This window comes from Urocitellus parryii, chromosome 1 (assembly GCF_045843805.1).
Source record: "Urocitellus parryii isolate mUroPar1 chromosome 1, mUroPar1.hap1, whole genome shotgun sequence".
In the NCBI taxonomy this organism is placed as follows: Eukaryota; Metazoa; Chordata; class Mammalia; order Rodentia; family Sciuridae; genus Urocitellus; species Urocitellus parryii.
The window spans coordinates 234,558,274-234,571,573 of NC_135531.1; the positions used below are offsets into that span (position 1 = coordinate 234,558,274).

The window sequence follows — 13,300 nt, forward strand, 5'->3', positions numbered from 1 at the left end:
TTATTCACATAGCAGCAGGAGAATGGTTTCCTAAAGACATCCACCACTCTACCATGAGAAAAGTGATTCCCTTGATGGTTATATAAGATGCTAACACCAGGTGGAGAGAATTAGGAAACACTACATTTTTTGCAATTTTCTTTTAAGTCTGATATGATTTCAAAATAAAAGGGTTTTTGTTTGTTTTTAATTCCACTGGCTTCCTGTCACAGAATAAAATATAAAAAGTCCTGACCAGTGCCTCAGAATAGAATCTAAATAAGAACCCTTGCCTATCTCTAACACCTCATCTCCTTTCATGATCCTCCGCCCTCACTCAGTAGTCCTTACGCTGTTTCTTCCTGCTTGTTCCCAACTCAAAACCTTTGCCATTTTCTCATTCTCATGTCTGTGATGCTGCTGCCACTGCTTAGCATACCTCACCCAGCCCCACTTCTCTTCAGTGAAGGCCACACTATTGAGCACTCTTTTATATAAATTAATCTACTCTTCCACATTATTCTTTAACTCCTTATCTTGTTTCCCATTTCTTCCTACCACTTACCTCCAAATCAAAGTATATATTTATTCACTTTAGTTGTTTGCTAACATTACAACTTAAAAATTTTAATGAGGGCAAGCAGTTTATATTATTTCCTACTGTATCTCCAGCATAACACATGGTGGATGTATTATAAACAAATAACAAATAATTCTTATGTTTCAACAAAACAATTATGAATGGAGTCCTTAATATTAAAATTTCATTGCTGATAAATGTTTTCAATATCAGATATAAACTCCTACCTCAATCGAGTTTCTGCATACTAATACATATAGAGTAGCGATTTAATCCCTTGAATAAATTTACAAAGTTAGGCAAATTATTTCATTGTGTCATTCCAGAATAGGAAAGGATAAAGAAATGAGGATCAACTAAAAGTATATAACATGCATATCAAATATAAGTAAATCACCCAAGATTACCTGAAAATCCAAATCAACACAAAGATTAGTCATTTTAAAAAAAGGATTATAGAATTTTATTTAAAATTCTTTGTAGGATTTTTTCTTTTATCATATACACAATGATCATGTTAGCAGTAAATATTTCAGAAGTACATTTTTCTGAGCAAATTAGTAAATTAATTTGAGGGAAAATTATCCCAAGACTAACTTAGGTAATAAGTACTTGTTATTTAAGATGTGCTACTGAATTCGGTCCTCATAATTACTTTTCAAGGTATATTTATTTATTTTTATTGTGCTAAAATATACATGATAAAGAATTTACCATTTTAACCTATTTTTAAGTGTGCAGTTCTGGAGCATTAAGTACATTTGTACTGTTGTACAACCATCACCACCATTCATCTCCACGACTCTTTTCATCTTCCCAATCGAGATACATTTTTTTTTAAATATTTATTTTTCTGTTGTAGTTGGACACAATACCTTTATTTCACTAATTTATTTTTATGTGGTGCTGAGGATAGAAACCAGGGTCTCGCATGTGCGAGGCGAGCGCTCTATCGCTGAGCCACAACCCCAGCCCTCAAGATACTTTTTTAAAAATATTTTTTTAGTTATAGATGGACACAATTCCTTTATTTTATTTGTTTTTTGTTCGTTTGTTTATTTGCTTTGTTTTGTTTTGTTTAAATGAGGTGCCAGGGATCAAACCCAGTGCCTCAAACATACCAGGCAAGTGTTCTACCACTGAGCCACAACCCCACCCCCAATCAAGATAACATTTTTAACCTAATTGACCAGGTATAGAAAGGAACTGGCAAAAAGTAAGACGACAATCTAAGTCTATCAGATTCAGGCTCTAAACAAATTTTCAATACAATAAGACAAAAATAATATAAGGAAAAAACTAAAGCTCTGTTTTCTTTTATTTAAAATATAAACATATTTTATATGTACATATATGTATGTATATGCTTTTGTTTAGTTTTGTTTGCAGCACTGGAAATCAAACGCAGGGTCTAGTGCATGCTAGACAAGTGCTCTACCACAGTTTTTTCCACAGCCCTTCTGATTTTTTTTTTTAATATTTATTTTTTAGTTGTAGTTGAACACAATATGTTAATTTTTTATTTGTTTTTATGTGGCGCTGAGGATCGAACCCAGGGCCTCGTACTTGCTAGGCGAGAACTCTACTGCTGAGCCACAACCCTAGCCCCTTCTGATTTCTTTTTAGAAAATATTTGCATGTAATTAATCAATCACAACAGACTAAGACTTCTCAGAAGTCCTCTAATTCAGTCCCTTTATTTTATATTTTAAAGTGATTTTTTTCCAAGTTTACATTGTTAGTCATTTGTTTAAATTAATTCTCAAAAATCAATTACTTGTGAAAATAACTAAAAATCAAAAAAATTAAACAGAGAAACAAAAGTTATGTCTATGTCTCTTAGAAATAAAACTTTATTACCTATTAAGTAATCCCTGCAACTTGGGAGGCTGAGGCAGGAGGGCCATAAGTTGAAAGCGAGCCTTCAAAATAAAAAATTAAAAGTGCTGGGAATGTAGCTCAGAGGTAAAGTACCCAGGTTTCAATCCACATTACAAAAAAAAAAGTAAGAGTTCTACATTTTCCCACCTTTCAGTTTCAACTGGCCTTCTGACTAACAGAAGTGCAATGTGTTGCTTATAAAGTTGGGACTTAAATTATTAGGCCTTACACCTTCTAATTTTGCTCTTTTGAAATACTGTCCTTAAGTACTATGTATGAGGAAGCCTGAAATATCATTTCACAGAGATAGAGAGAAGTTCAGTATCTCTGCTAATCCAGCTGGGCCATTTCAATAACACATGGGCCAAATGGATATACCTATAATCTAGAGTTGTTGAGGCCAACAAAGAAAACTCCTAGTCAACCCACAGAATTAAGAAATAACAAACTGTTATTGTTTTTCAGCCAATAAGTATGGAGTGGTCTGCAAAGGTAACCATAATAATGATTAATATCAAATTCAGTAATAAAATTATCTGTATTTCACTACCTAAGCACATCAATTTGTCTCAGCCAAAATTTTGAAAATTTAAGATTCTGGTAACAAAATGGTTAAATTAAAGCAAACTGGTAAAATTAATTTTATCATAAATACTAGAAAATCACTAATTACATGCCTCACTATAGTGGAGTTGGTTAACATGTAACATTTTTACATAAAAGACATCACACTGTATTAGAGATAACACAACTTATTTAATGGCACCATTGTCTATTACAAAGTTAATATAAATACAAATAAGCAAGTCCCTTTACATTTAATAATTTTTATAGATCTATTATGTGATTACCCTAATTTTTATAACCTGAGTACACCAGACATAAAACAAACTTTTCTAACTGACTAGATGCCATCTTTGCAATCAATAAATGTATCAAGCTATTTATGTTGAGATGGCAACAGGTGCTACTGACATGTGCAAGGTAACCTGACAACTTAAACATTCCTTATCTGCTATACTTTTCAAAGTTTTTATTTCTTTTTCCTGTCAATTATCATTTGCTCCTGAGGAAAGTACCCTTTAATGTAGAGTGTTACAAAATATACTTTTTACAATTTTGCCTCAGTAAATTCAACAGGCGTAGTCATAGGAGAACCAAAAAGCCTTTTTCTAAATAAACTTCATTTATTTTTATAGAATATCATTTCTTATTGCTCAAAATCATCTGTTTTTTACATAATTTTTATAAAGTTATAGTTGTGAAACCATCAACCCTAACCAGCTTTAGAACTTCTCCATTAGCCCAGAAAGTTCTCTTATACCCATTTACAAATTAATCCTATTCTCACCCTCAATCCTAGGCAAATTCTGATCTGTTTCCTGTCTCAATAACTTGCCATTCTAGACATTTCCTATAAAACAGAATCACACAATATGCAGAGCTTTTTTATATTTGGCTTCTGTCACTGAACCTAATGTTTCTGATGTCCAATTATAGCATGTATCAGTAGTTGTTCCTTTTAATTGCTGAATAGTATTCAGTTAAATGTATATAACAAGTTTTGTCTATTCATTCATCAGTCAATGGACATTTGAACTCCTTCCAGTTTGGGGCTATTATGAATAATGAATGCTGCTATGAACATGTTTTGGACAGATGTATTTTCATTTCTCTTGGGAAGATTTCCCAGGAGTAGAACTGTTTCCTTTCCTAGTTCTCAGCTGTTTTCAGATATGACTCAGACAGGCAAATGAATGAAAAGAGACCTTTAAACTAAAGAGTTACGGTAATAATATATTATTCATTTATATGTGAATACTGCAATCATATTTTCAGGCTTTAGGAAGAAGTTGAGGAAAAAAGCACTAAGTCTACCCTATATAACCTTATAATGTAGCAAGGGATATATAGATACACAGGAATTCTCACTTCTGTTTTTTAAGGTAAATATCCAGTTTTAGAAGCTGATTCCTTACACCATAACTAACATCCAAGTACGAAGTTCAAAGATGATAGAAAAAGTACAATGTTGAATTCTCACATTCCCTCAAGACAAAAGACCTCATAAACTGGTAATAATAGGAATGAGGAAAAAAAAATTCCTGTATAGTGGTATGAAAAAGAACAATGAGAAAGATCAGAGCTTCTAAGAGCAATGAGGATGGTAAGCAAGATAGGGAAAATTAAAGAGGACCTAGAACTAGAGGGCACCCAAGGGTTATTTTTGGTACATGAGTACAAGTTGAAAGAGTGAATGACAGATGCTACTGTTTCCTCAATTCGAAAGCCTGTAAACAGGAATAGATTATCTTTAAGTTGTCTTGGCTCCTCTTAGTTCTTTTTGGACATCTATTGTTCTTGGGAGATATGGGTGACAAGGTCAGGTGGCAACAGTGGGAGAATAAATCCCCACTTAAAATTTCTAATATACTGCTTCCACCAATTCTTTGAACTTAAGAGGGATCTCTTAACTATTCATCTGTCTTTTTACTGTCACTCACCATCTCATGTCCTACTTCATTTCTTATCCATTTTAATTTTAAATGATCCATCACTTTAATTATTTCCTGTCTCTTTTATTATAACTACCTTATAAGATCTACAGCAGAAGAAAGTAGATACCTACACTACCTTAATCTCAACCTGATTTCATGATCATTAACCATAACTGAATGACTAGAACACTGCTTACTCCATTTTTACTGTCAATTAAGGATTACTGCACTCCTTCTTTTCTGTCTTAAAACCCTCAAGGGTTCTTCAGTTTAACTCTCACCTGAACCCTAGCCTGAGTTCTAGATTCATATATAGAATTGACTAATCAACATCTACACTCAGATTTCTATTAGGCCTCTCAAATCTAAAACACTCAATCCTGAATCGTTGGATATTACCTACACTACACCTCCACCCCACACCTATTCTGTTTGCTTCCTCACTAGTAAATCTTAACATTTTTTCAACCTCAAAACGTTGAGGTCGTTGTCTTTTAAAAAGAATACTGACATTTCAAGTTTCCATTAGTGTCTTTTTAAATGTAGATATATTTACTCACAATGAAGTACACTGTCCCAACTCTCAGTTACATTACTGTATAGTAAGATGATTCCTTTTAAATCAAAGTCTTAGTCACTCTACCACTTCCCAGTCAACAGGAATTCAAAGATAATTGCAGGATTCAAGAAGAAAGATATGTGGGGTTCCAAAGAGAAATACTATTTTTATTTTGTTCTACTTCCCCTGGTGAAAGGGTAGGAGGACAAGAACTGGAAAAACCATGTTGAGTCCAGAATCCTGTGACACTCCACTCACCAATAATGTCCTTTTTTTTTAGAGACATTCTAATTCTGCATACATAGGGTAGTAATTTATATTATTTTCTCATTAATTTTTCAAACTCAAATTATATATTAAAATGCATAATAGGCAAATTCCATAATGACATTTTTATGCCAAGTAATATTTTTTAATTTAAAAAAACACAAGCTAGCTTTTAAATGTAAATACAAACAGAGGAAGAAAGAGAAAAAAATTTAAGTCTAAAAATTTTTGGAAAAAAGTTAGCACAAAAAGTTTTAACACACACCTTAAGATTTGCTTAAAGTGGGCTGGAGATGTGGCTCAAGTGGTAGCGCGTTCGCCTGGTATACACGCGCGCGGCACTGGGTTCGATCCTCAGCACCACATACAAATAAAATAAAGATGTTGTGTTTGCCGAAAACTAAAAAATAAGTATTAAAAAAAAATTCTCTCTCTCTCCCTCTCTCTTTAATTAAAAAAAAAAAAAAAAGATTTGCTTAAAGGACCTTTTAAAATTTTCCTGTGCAATTGGGTGTCAACATACTTTATATACAAACAGAGATATGAAAAATTGTGGTACATGCGTATTAAGAATTGTAATGCAAAAAAAGTACATATATAAAGGCATGAATTGGCATGAACATACTTTATATACAGAGATATGAAAAATTGTGCTCTATTTGTGTAATAAAAATTGAACTGCGAATGCAATTCCAGCAGTGGAATATTGCTGTTGTTTATTAAAAAAAATAAAATCAATAAAAGATTTTTTTAAAAATTTCCTGTACAAATATTTTCTCTATGTACTAATAAGGCATACCTAAGAAAAAAATCAGAAACTTATGAGAAACAAATTCCATCTGACAGTTATATTTTCAAGATAATAGAAGGTATCATGTTATAGATAAATAATTTCTCAGCTCAGAAATGCTTTGCTTAATCTGAAATTAAAAGGAAATCTATTAAGGCCCATAGCCTGGCACATAATCACCACATAATAAGTGACGGCTATAATCATAAAACTGGTATTGCTTTTATTCATCTTGAATTTTATTTCATCAAGCTACTCTGAAGCATATGAGGCATTTAGTTGAACATCATAACCAAGGAAAAATCCTTGGTACCAAGTTTTCCCTAAATCCAGAATTAGGGATACAGAAGATTAAATGGTTACAGAGACAGTAAAAATGACTCAATAGACTCCAACATTACCACTGTTAAAGTCATGTTACATACCAATCCTGCTGCTATGTGCTCACAGCTTTTAGTAGAATTTTTAAAAATGGAGTTACTAAAGAAACAAACACCAACATTTCTTTTGGCTGCAAAAATAAGATGAACCTTTTTGTTAAGACTCTATCTTAAAAACTTTAAAAAAAAAAAAAAAAGCACTTTTGTTGAATTCACCAAAACAATTTTTATGAGTTCTTTTTCTGAAAATAGGGTTGAGTAGTACATGAATCAGCATAGAACCAGTGCTAACTTTGATCCCTGAGAAAAAATAAGCATGTTCTATAGCATATATAAAGACTATTGTGTACTTAGTAGCCAGAATCTACACGTTTATCAATCCCAGATGCTACTTGTCATTCCAAGTCTTGAAACCTCCAGTAACTAATTCTATGGAGTTATAAAAAACTGAACTCCTCACTCCTTATTTCCAAACCCAAGTTGGCAAGGAATCTCTCACTAATATTTCAGGAGGTCCAGATTAAAACTGAAATCACTAGACTTTACAAATATCTAGCAGGTAAAAAAAATCGTATTATATGGGATATTTGCAAAAATATGACATGACAAAATTCAGGCTTCACAAACAATAAGAGTAAATTCTATATGAGTAGTCACAACATTCAGCAATACTATGTAACCAATTTTGAAAGTTAAACACAGAATTAACACATAGCCCCATAATTTTACTCCTGGTAAATATATATGTACACACACATACATATAGGGGTGTGTGTGTATGTGTGTGTGTGTGTGTGTGTGTGTGTGTGTATACATATGCCTAGAAATTAAAATATATAAACATATAAAAACTTTTATATGAATGTTCATAGCACCATTATTCACAACAGCCAAAGTAGTAAAAACAACCCATGAATAAAATGATAATCCACATAATGGATTATCATTTTTTAATAAAAAGAAACGAAGTACTAATACATGCTACAATGTAGATAAACCTTGAAAAAATTAAGCTAAATGACAGAAACCAGTTACAAATGATCACAGATTATATAATTACATTTTTATGACGTCTCTAGAATAGAGAAGGATGGAAAATGAATCAATGTTTTCCTAGGACTGAGGTGTTGGCAAGAAATAAGGAATAAATGCTAATGTGTAAAGTCAAAATACATTCTATTGTCATGTATATCTAAAAAGGGTTACACCTAAAAAGGGGTTATAGATAAAATGTTCTACAACTGACTGGGATGTTGAATGTAATAAAACCAATGAAAGTATACTTCAAATGGGTAAACTGTTTTGTGATAATTTATCTCAATAAAAGATGTTATTAAAAATATTAATTTTGTGCTTTGAAAGTTCAACTACTAAAGAATGAAAAGCAACAGTATTGTTATTACAAACAGTTTGCGGAGCATATCAAGAATAGAAGAGATGCTTAATTAACAATTTAACAAGAAATTTTACTGTTTAATATTAAACAAAATATAGCAGAGGTTGGAGCTCAGTGGTAAAATGTCTACCTCACGTGTGTGAGGCACTGGGTTCAATTCTCAGCACCACATATACATAAATAATATAAAGGTCCATGAACAACTAAAAAAAAAATTTAAAAAAGAATAAGAATATATATTTAAGGAGCTCTTTGTAATTTTCTAAGATCTCATTTTCAGAAACTATGCTACATGAAAATTTATACTATCAATCTGAAATCAAATGAACACATTAAATTAAAAAGATTTTCTTAAAGAATTCATGTTGCAGATATGTAAAGATTTAAATAAGACATATTCATAATAAAATTTCTCTCTTAGAATGTATAATCTCAGATGGGCTAGGCAATTAATGTCAGTAACAAAAGATTAGTTCTCCACACAAATAATCATATTTTTAAGAAGTGTATACTTTGAATTACCCATTTTATAACCAAGAATAAATTGTGATGCATAAAATACAAATTATAAAACATGATCTATAAAACCAAGATCTCTACTAGCCTATACTTCCAAAAACACACTTAATTTTTTTTCTTTAAAAAGCACTTTATTTTTTTAATTTAATTCTGACTAGAATTTTCTTCTATATTCAAAGGTTTTAAATAAAAGCTGTATCAACAGGTTAAATAAAAATCTTCAATGAACACATGTGATTCAATAAAACAAAAAGATAACACTATGTTTTCTAACACAATAAAGAGGAAGAAGGAAGAATAGATGTTCCTTTGATTAGACAAAGGGGAATGAAGGGAAAAGAAGGGTATGGGAATAGGAAAGATAGTAGAACAGATCAGACATAAATTTCCTATTTCATATATGAATACATGACCAGTATAAGGCAACATCATGTACAATCACAAGAATGGGAAGTTATACTCTATGTACATACAATATGTCAAAATACACTCTATTGTCATGTATATCTAAAAAGAACAAATAAAAAACAATGTATCTTTTAAACAGAAATTCTCAAAATAGGGAAGTCATATAATAGGAAATTTCTAGACTAAACTTGAACCTAAAGCAAAAGAAATAGCATGGATTATAACATGGGAAAATCAAAGAAAACATATAAAACTAAAAAAGAGATGAAGAAGGATCCTAAGTCAATAAAACTTAATAAAAATACTATGAGGCACAAAGAAACTCTTAAATTTTCTAAAATTTGCTATTTTAAAATGTTGTTATAAAGAACTACCAAAAGTTGACATACCAGGAAGAGTTGATGAAGAAAAAACTTTCCCACATGATGAGGTATCATGGGAATGATAAAGATTCACCATAATTTTACTGTATTACTTTTCAGAAATGCTTTTGTCAATGATGAAAACCTTAGAAAGCAAGTATGTATTTTAAAACTAAACACAGCTAATTACCAAAACCAGCAAAGCTCTATGCAAAAGTAGTTGTCATTTTTTTGTCTTCAGAGATAAGAATACTGCCTCTAAAACCCTTAATCAATGTATATAATCTGCATATTAAAATAAGAACAAATAAATAAATAAGAGATACTACAAGCACAACTTACAGATGGTTAAAATTAAATAATAGAAATATCAAGATACTTACATTGTTGTTGCGGGTTTCTACAGCAGGGAATTTTCTGACTATGAATTTCACAGCAGATTCTAGGTTTTTGTCAATAAGGTAAGATGGTTTGGCCTTGGGATCTCCACATGCCTGTAAAACAACAGTAATAAAGAAAAGTGAAATGCATCCTCCTCTTAAAATCAAGGAAGAATAGCAAATCTGCAATCAGAAATTAGAGGAGATATTTATTGTTTTTGGTGAGCAGGTGATAAAATGAATAGGCAAAGTGCAGGGATTGTCATAGCTGAAATATGCAATGGGAGACAGTACAGAGATGTTCTTCTACTGAAAAAAAAAATGCATGGAAAGTTTCAAAGCAGTCAGCGCAGAACAGCAGTGAAGGAAAAAGCTCAAACCTAAAGAAAAAAAAAGGAAAAGAAAAGGAAAAAAGAAAAGAAAAAGAAAAAATTTTGGTTTGAGGTAGGATTGTATTCATCTGAAGCTAATAAAATATCACAAAATTAAATATTAAGTAGAGTACTGGATATGTTTCTTTCTAGGTGTTTTAAAATAAAAGTTTATGCTTAAATCTCTTCTCCAAAATGTTTTCCTTATTCATTTTAAAAATTTTAATACAAAAGCCCTAGTTCAAAAGAACTGGAAGCTGCTAAAATTATCTTTACAGTGCTAAAGAGTGTTGCCTGTTCCTCTGAACATCTGAGTTACAACACTGTTTTCCATCATACCAGCAGCACTTCAAACAATGAATCTACATCTGGTCTATATCTACAAGTACACAACAAATGGAAATGTTTACATTTGACCACATCAGCAGTACAGCATTCTCTGTAGTGAACTATAAAGCACTATACAAATGTACGATATTATTAGAACTTTTACCTGAACTATTAGCAATACAGAATATAATCTTGAGTACTGTTCACTGTTTCATTATGTGACATTTAATTAAATGCTTACTAGTCATACATTATTTCTTAGGGAATTACTAAAATTATAACATTCTATTTAATTTAATTTTATTCCATTTTTAAAAGGATGCATCCTATGAAAAGTTATTTCTGCCTGCCATGTGTGAGAAAATATAGTATTTTTTGACTATGGCTATGTTGTGGATTACAGAAAGAGAAGTTATGAAACATGAAACTGATCTGAAAGCGGGCAAGCAGGCAGAGGGAAGGTGAAAAGCTTTGCAAACCTTCCAAACTTGTCCTTGCTGGGGAAGCATTGTAATAAAAAGAGAGAAAATTACGGGTAAACAATGATTGCCAAACTATGACATACTTTTCAGTAGAAAACTTATGCACTGTAGACTATGAATAACAAAACAAAATTAGAACTATATTGGTGCTACAACTTTAAGGTATTATAAGTAGCAAGTTTTAGTATACAATAAATTTATAGAGTTTATACTATTCATATATATCTAAATACTACTTGTGTAAGTGTATAACCATGTCAGTCAGTCTCTTGGTGTTCTTCCTAAACCAACTTAAATAATGTTAGAAAGAATGGAAAAATAAAGACTACATGCAGCTATAAAAATAGGGGTAAAATCATTAGTGAAATTTTACATACCTTAAAAAGAAACGGTAGCCAAGAATAAAAATAAATTGTTATTGGATGACTTTTGCACTTCAGCTCAAAATTAAAACTATTTTTAAAATATTACCTAACTTCCTTCTAAGCCAAAGTATAAAAAAAAATCAGTGTAAACATTCCTATACTTTATAAGCAGAATAGGAATGCAGTTTAAAATATTCCCTTAATTCTTAAATATAATTAGATAAACCAAAACTTTTTTAAAATTTTAGAACTCCATAATCTTTAACCAGATTGACATAAAGTTAGCATATAAATTCACCCCCAACATCATAATATTAGCATGTATCAGACTTTTCCTCAGAATAAACTATCATTCCTTTAAAATATTGTTTATTGTAAATTAATCTTCCAATTTATCTTCTTCTTCCCAAGATATTCTAAAATAAAATAACTAAGAATTTGCCAAAAAAAGAAATAGCTACTGATTAGCATTTCCTTACATGAATAGCATAATGAAAATCAAGGTTTAAAAACACTTAACATAGTATGGAATCCTAAAACACCCAAATAATGCTCAGTTTTCTTCTGATATGTATTACTTTCATATTCTACTCAAAATTTCATCCATCCATTCTAACAGTATTAGTGATTACCAAATAATGAAAATACGGTTGACTATAATGCCCATTTCCCAGGATCACAAATTTTACTGTATTCAATCAACTAAAGAAGTGTGTGTGGATAGATGCATGTGCAGCTTTCTTAAACTGAAAACAAAAAGAAAGGAATTTCATTTCTCTTTCCTTGGAAGTAGTTTACCTTTTTCCATACTGCTTAGTAATTCCATCTAAACATACTATATTGGGAAGCAGTATACCACAAAGATTAAAAACACAGATTCTAGAATAAAACTAGCAGGGCTTCAATTTTCACTACTTAACAGCCATGGGACCTTGAATATATAACATCTCCTAGCCTCGGTTTCTTCATCTGTAAAATGGGGGCAATTAATACTTACCTCATAGGGTCATTATGAGGCTTTCAAGAGGACAATCCATTTAAGGCATTTAGCAAAATGATTGGCACATAAGTGCTCTAAAAATGGCGGCTGTGGTTTATAATAATAATGATAATAATTATCCAAATGTCTAATATAAACAGTAATACTAACAGTCTTTATCATACTTTATCATAGAGTATAGAACTAGCAATTTAGTGTTAATTTCCTTATGACCATGATTCCCTCTCTCAATCACATATTTCCTTCATTCACCCTAAGCTTAAACATACTGTATTTGTTTGACTTATATAAATTAGTTTTGCCTTATAGGTACGAACATAGAGTTTTACTGGTTTGGTTTGGTTTGCTGGTGCCAAGGATTGAACCCAGGGCTTCATTCACATTAAGCGCATACTCCACCAATGAACTACACCTCTAGTCCCAAGAACAAGAGTTTTTAGGATAGGCTATCCTAAAATTCTGCTTTATCACTTAATAGCTATGTAACTAGCCATATGGTTCATGCCTGTAATCTCAGCAGCTCCAGAGGCTGAAGCAGGAGGACCTCAAGTTCAAAGCCAGATTCAACAACTTATCAAGGCGGTAAGCAACTTAGTGAGACCCTGCCATAAAATAAAAAATAAAAAACAGATTGGCAACATGGCTCAATGGTTGAATACCCCCAATCCTGGGAACCAAACAACAACAACAACAAAAAAAAAAAGCTGTGGAACTATGAGCAACAGATTTACCTCTCTGTACCAGAGACTTTAT

At 31.5% G+C, this 13,300-nt stretch overlaps 1 protein-coding gene across 1 annotated transcript in view; it reads right to left on the reverse strand.

Annotated features, from left to right (window-relative positions):
• Nucleotides 1-13,300, reverse strand: part of Nckap1 (NCK associated protein 1) — a 97,379-nt gene that overhangs the window by 68,885 nt on the left and 15,194 nt on the right. Inside the window, exon 2 of the mRNA XM_026391995.2 lies at nucleotides 10,003-10,113. Coding sequence (XP_026247780.1) covers nucleotides 10,003-10,113 — 111 coding nt within the window. The remainder of the gene's footprint in view (nucleotides 1-10,002; nucleotides 10,114-13,300) is intronic.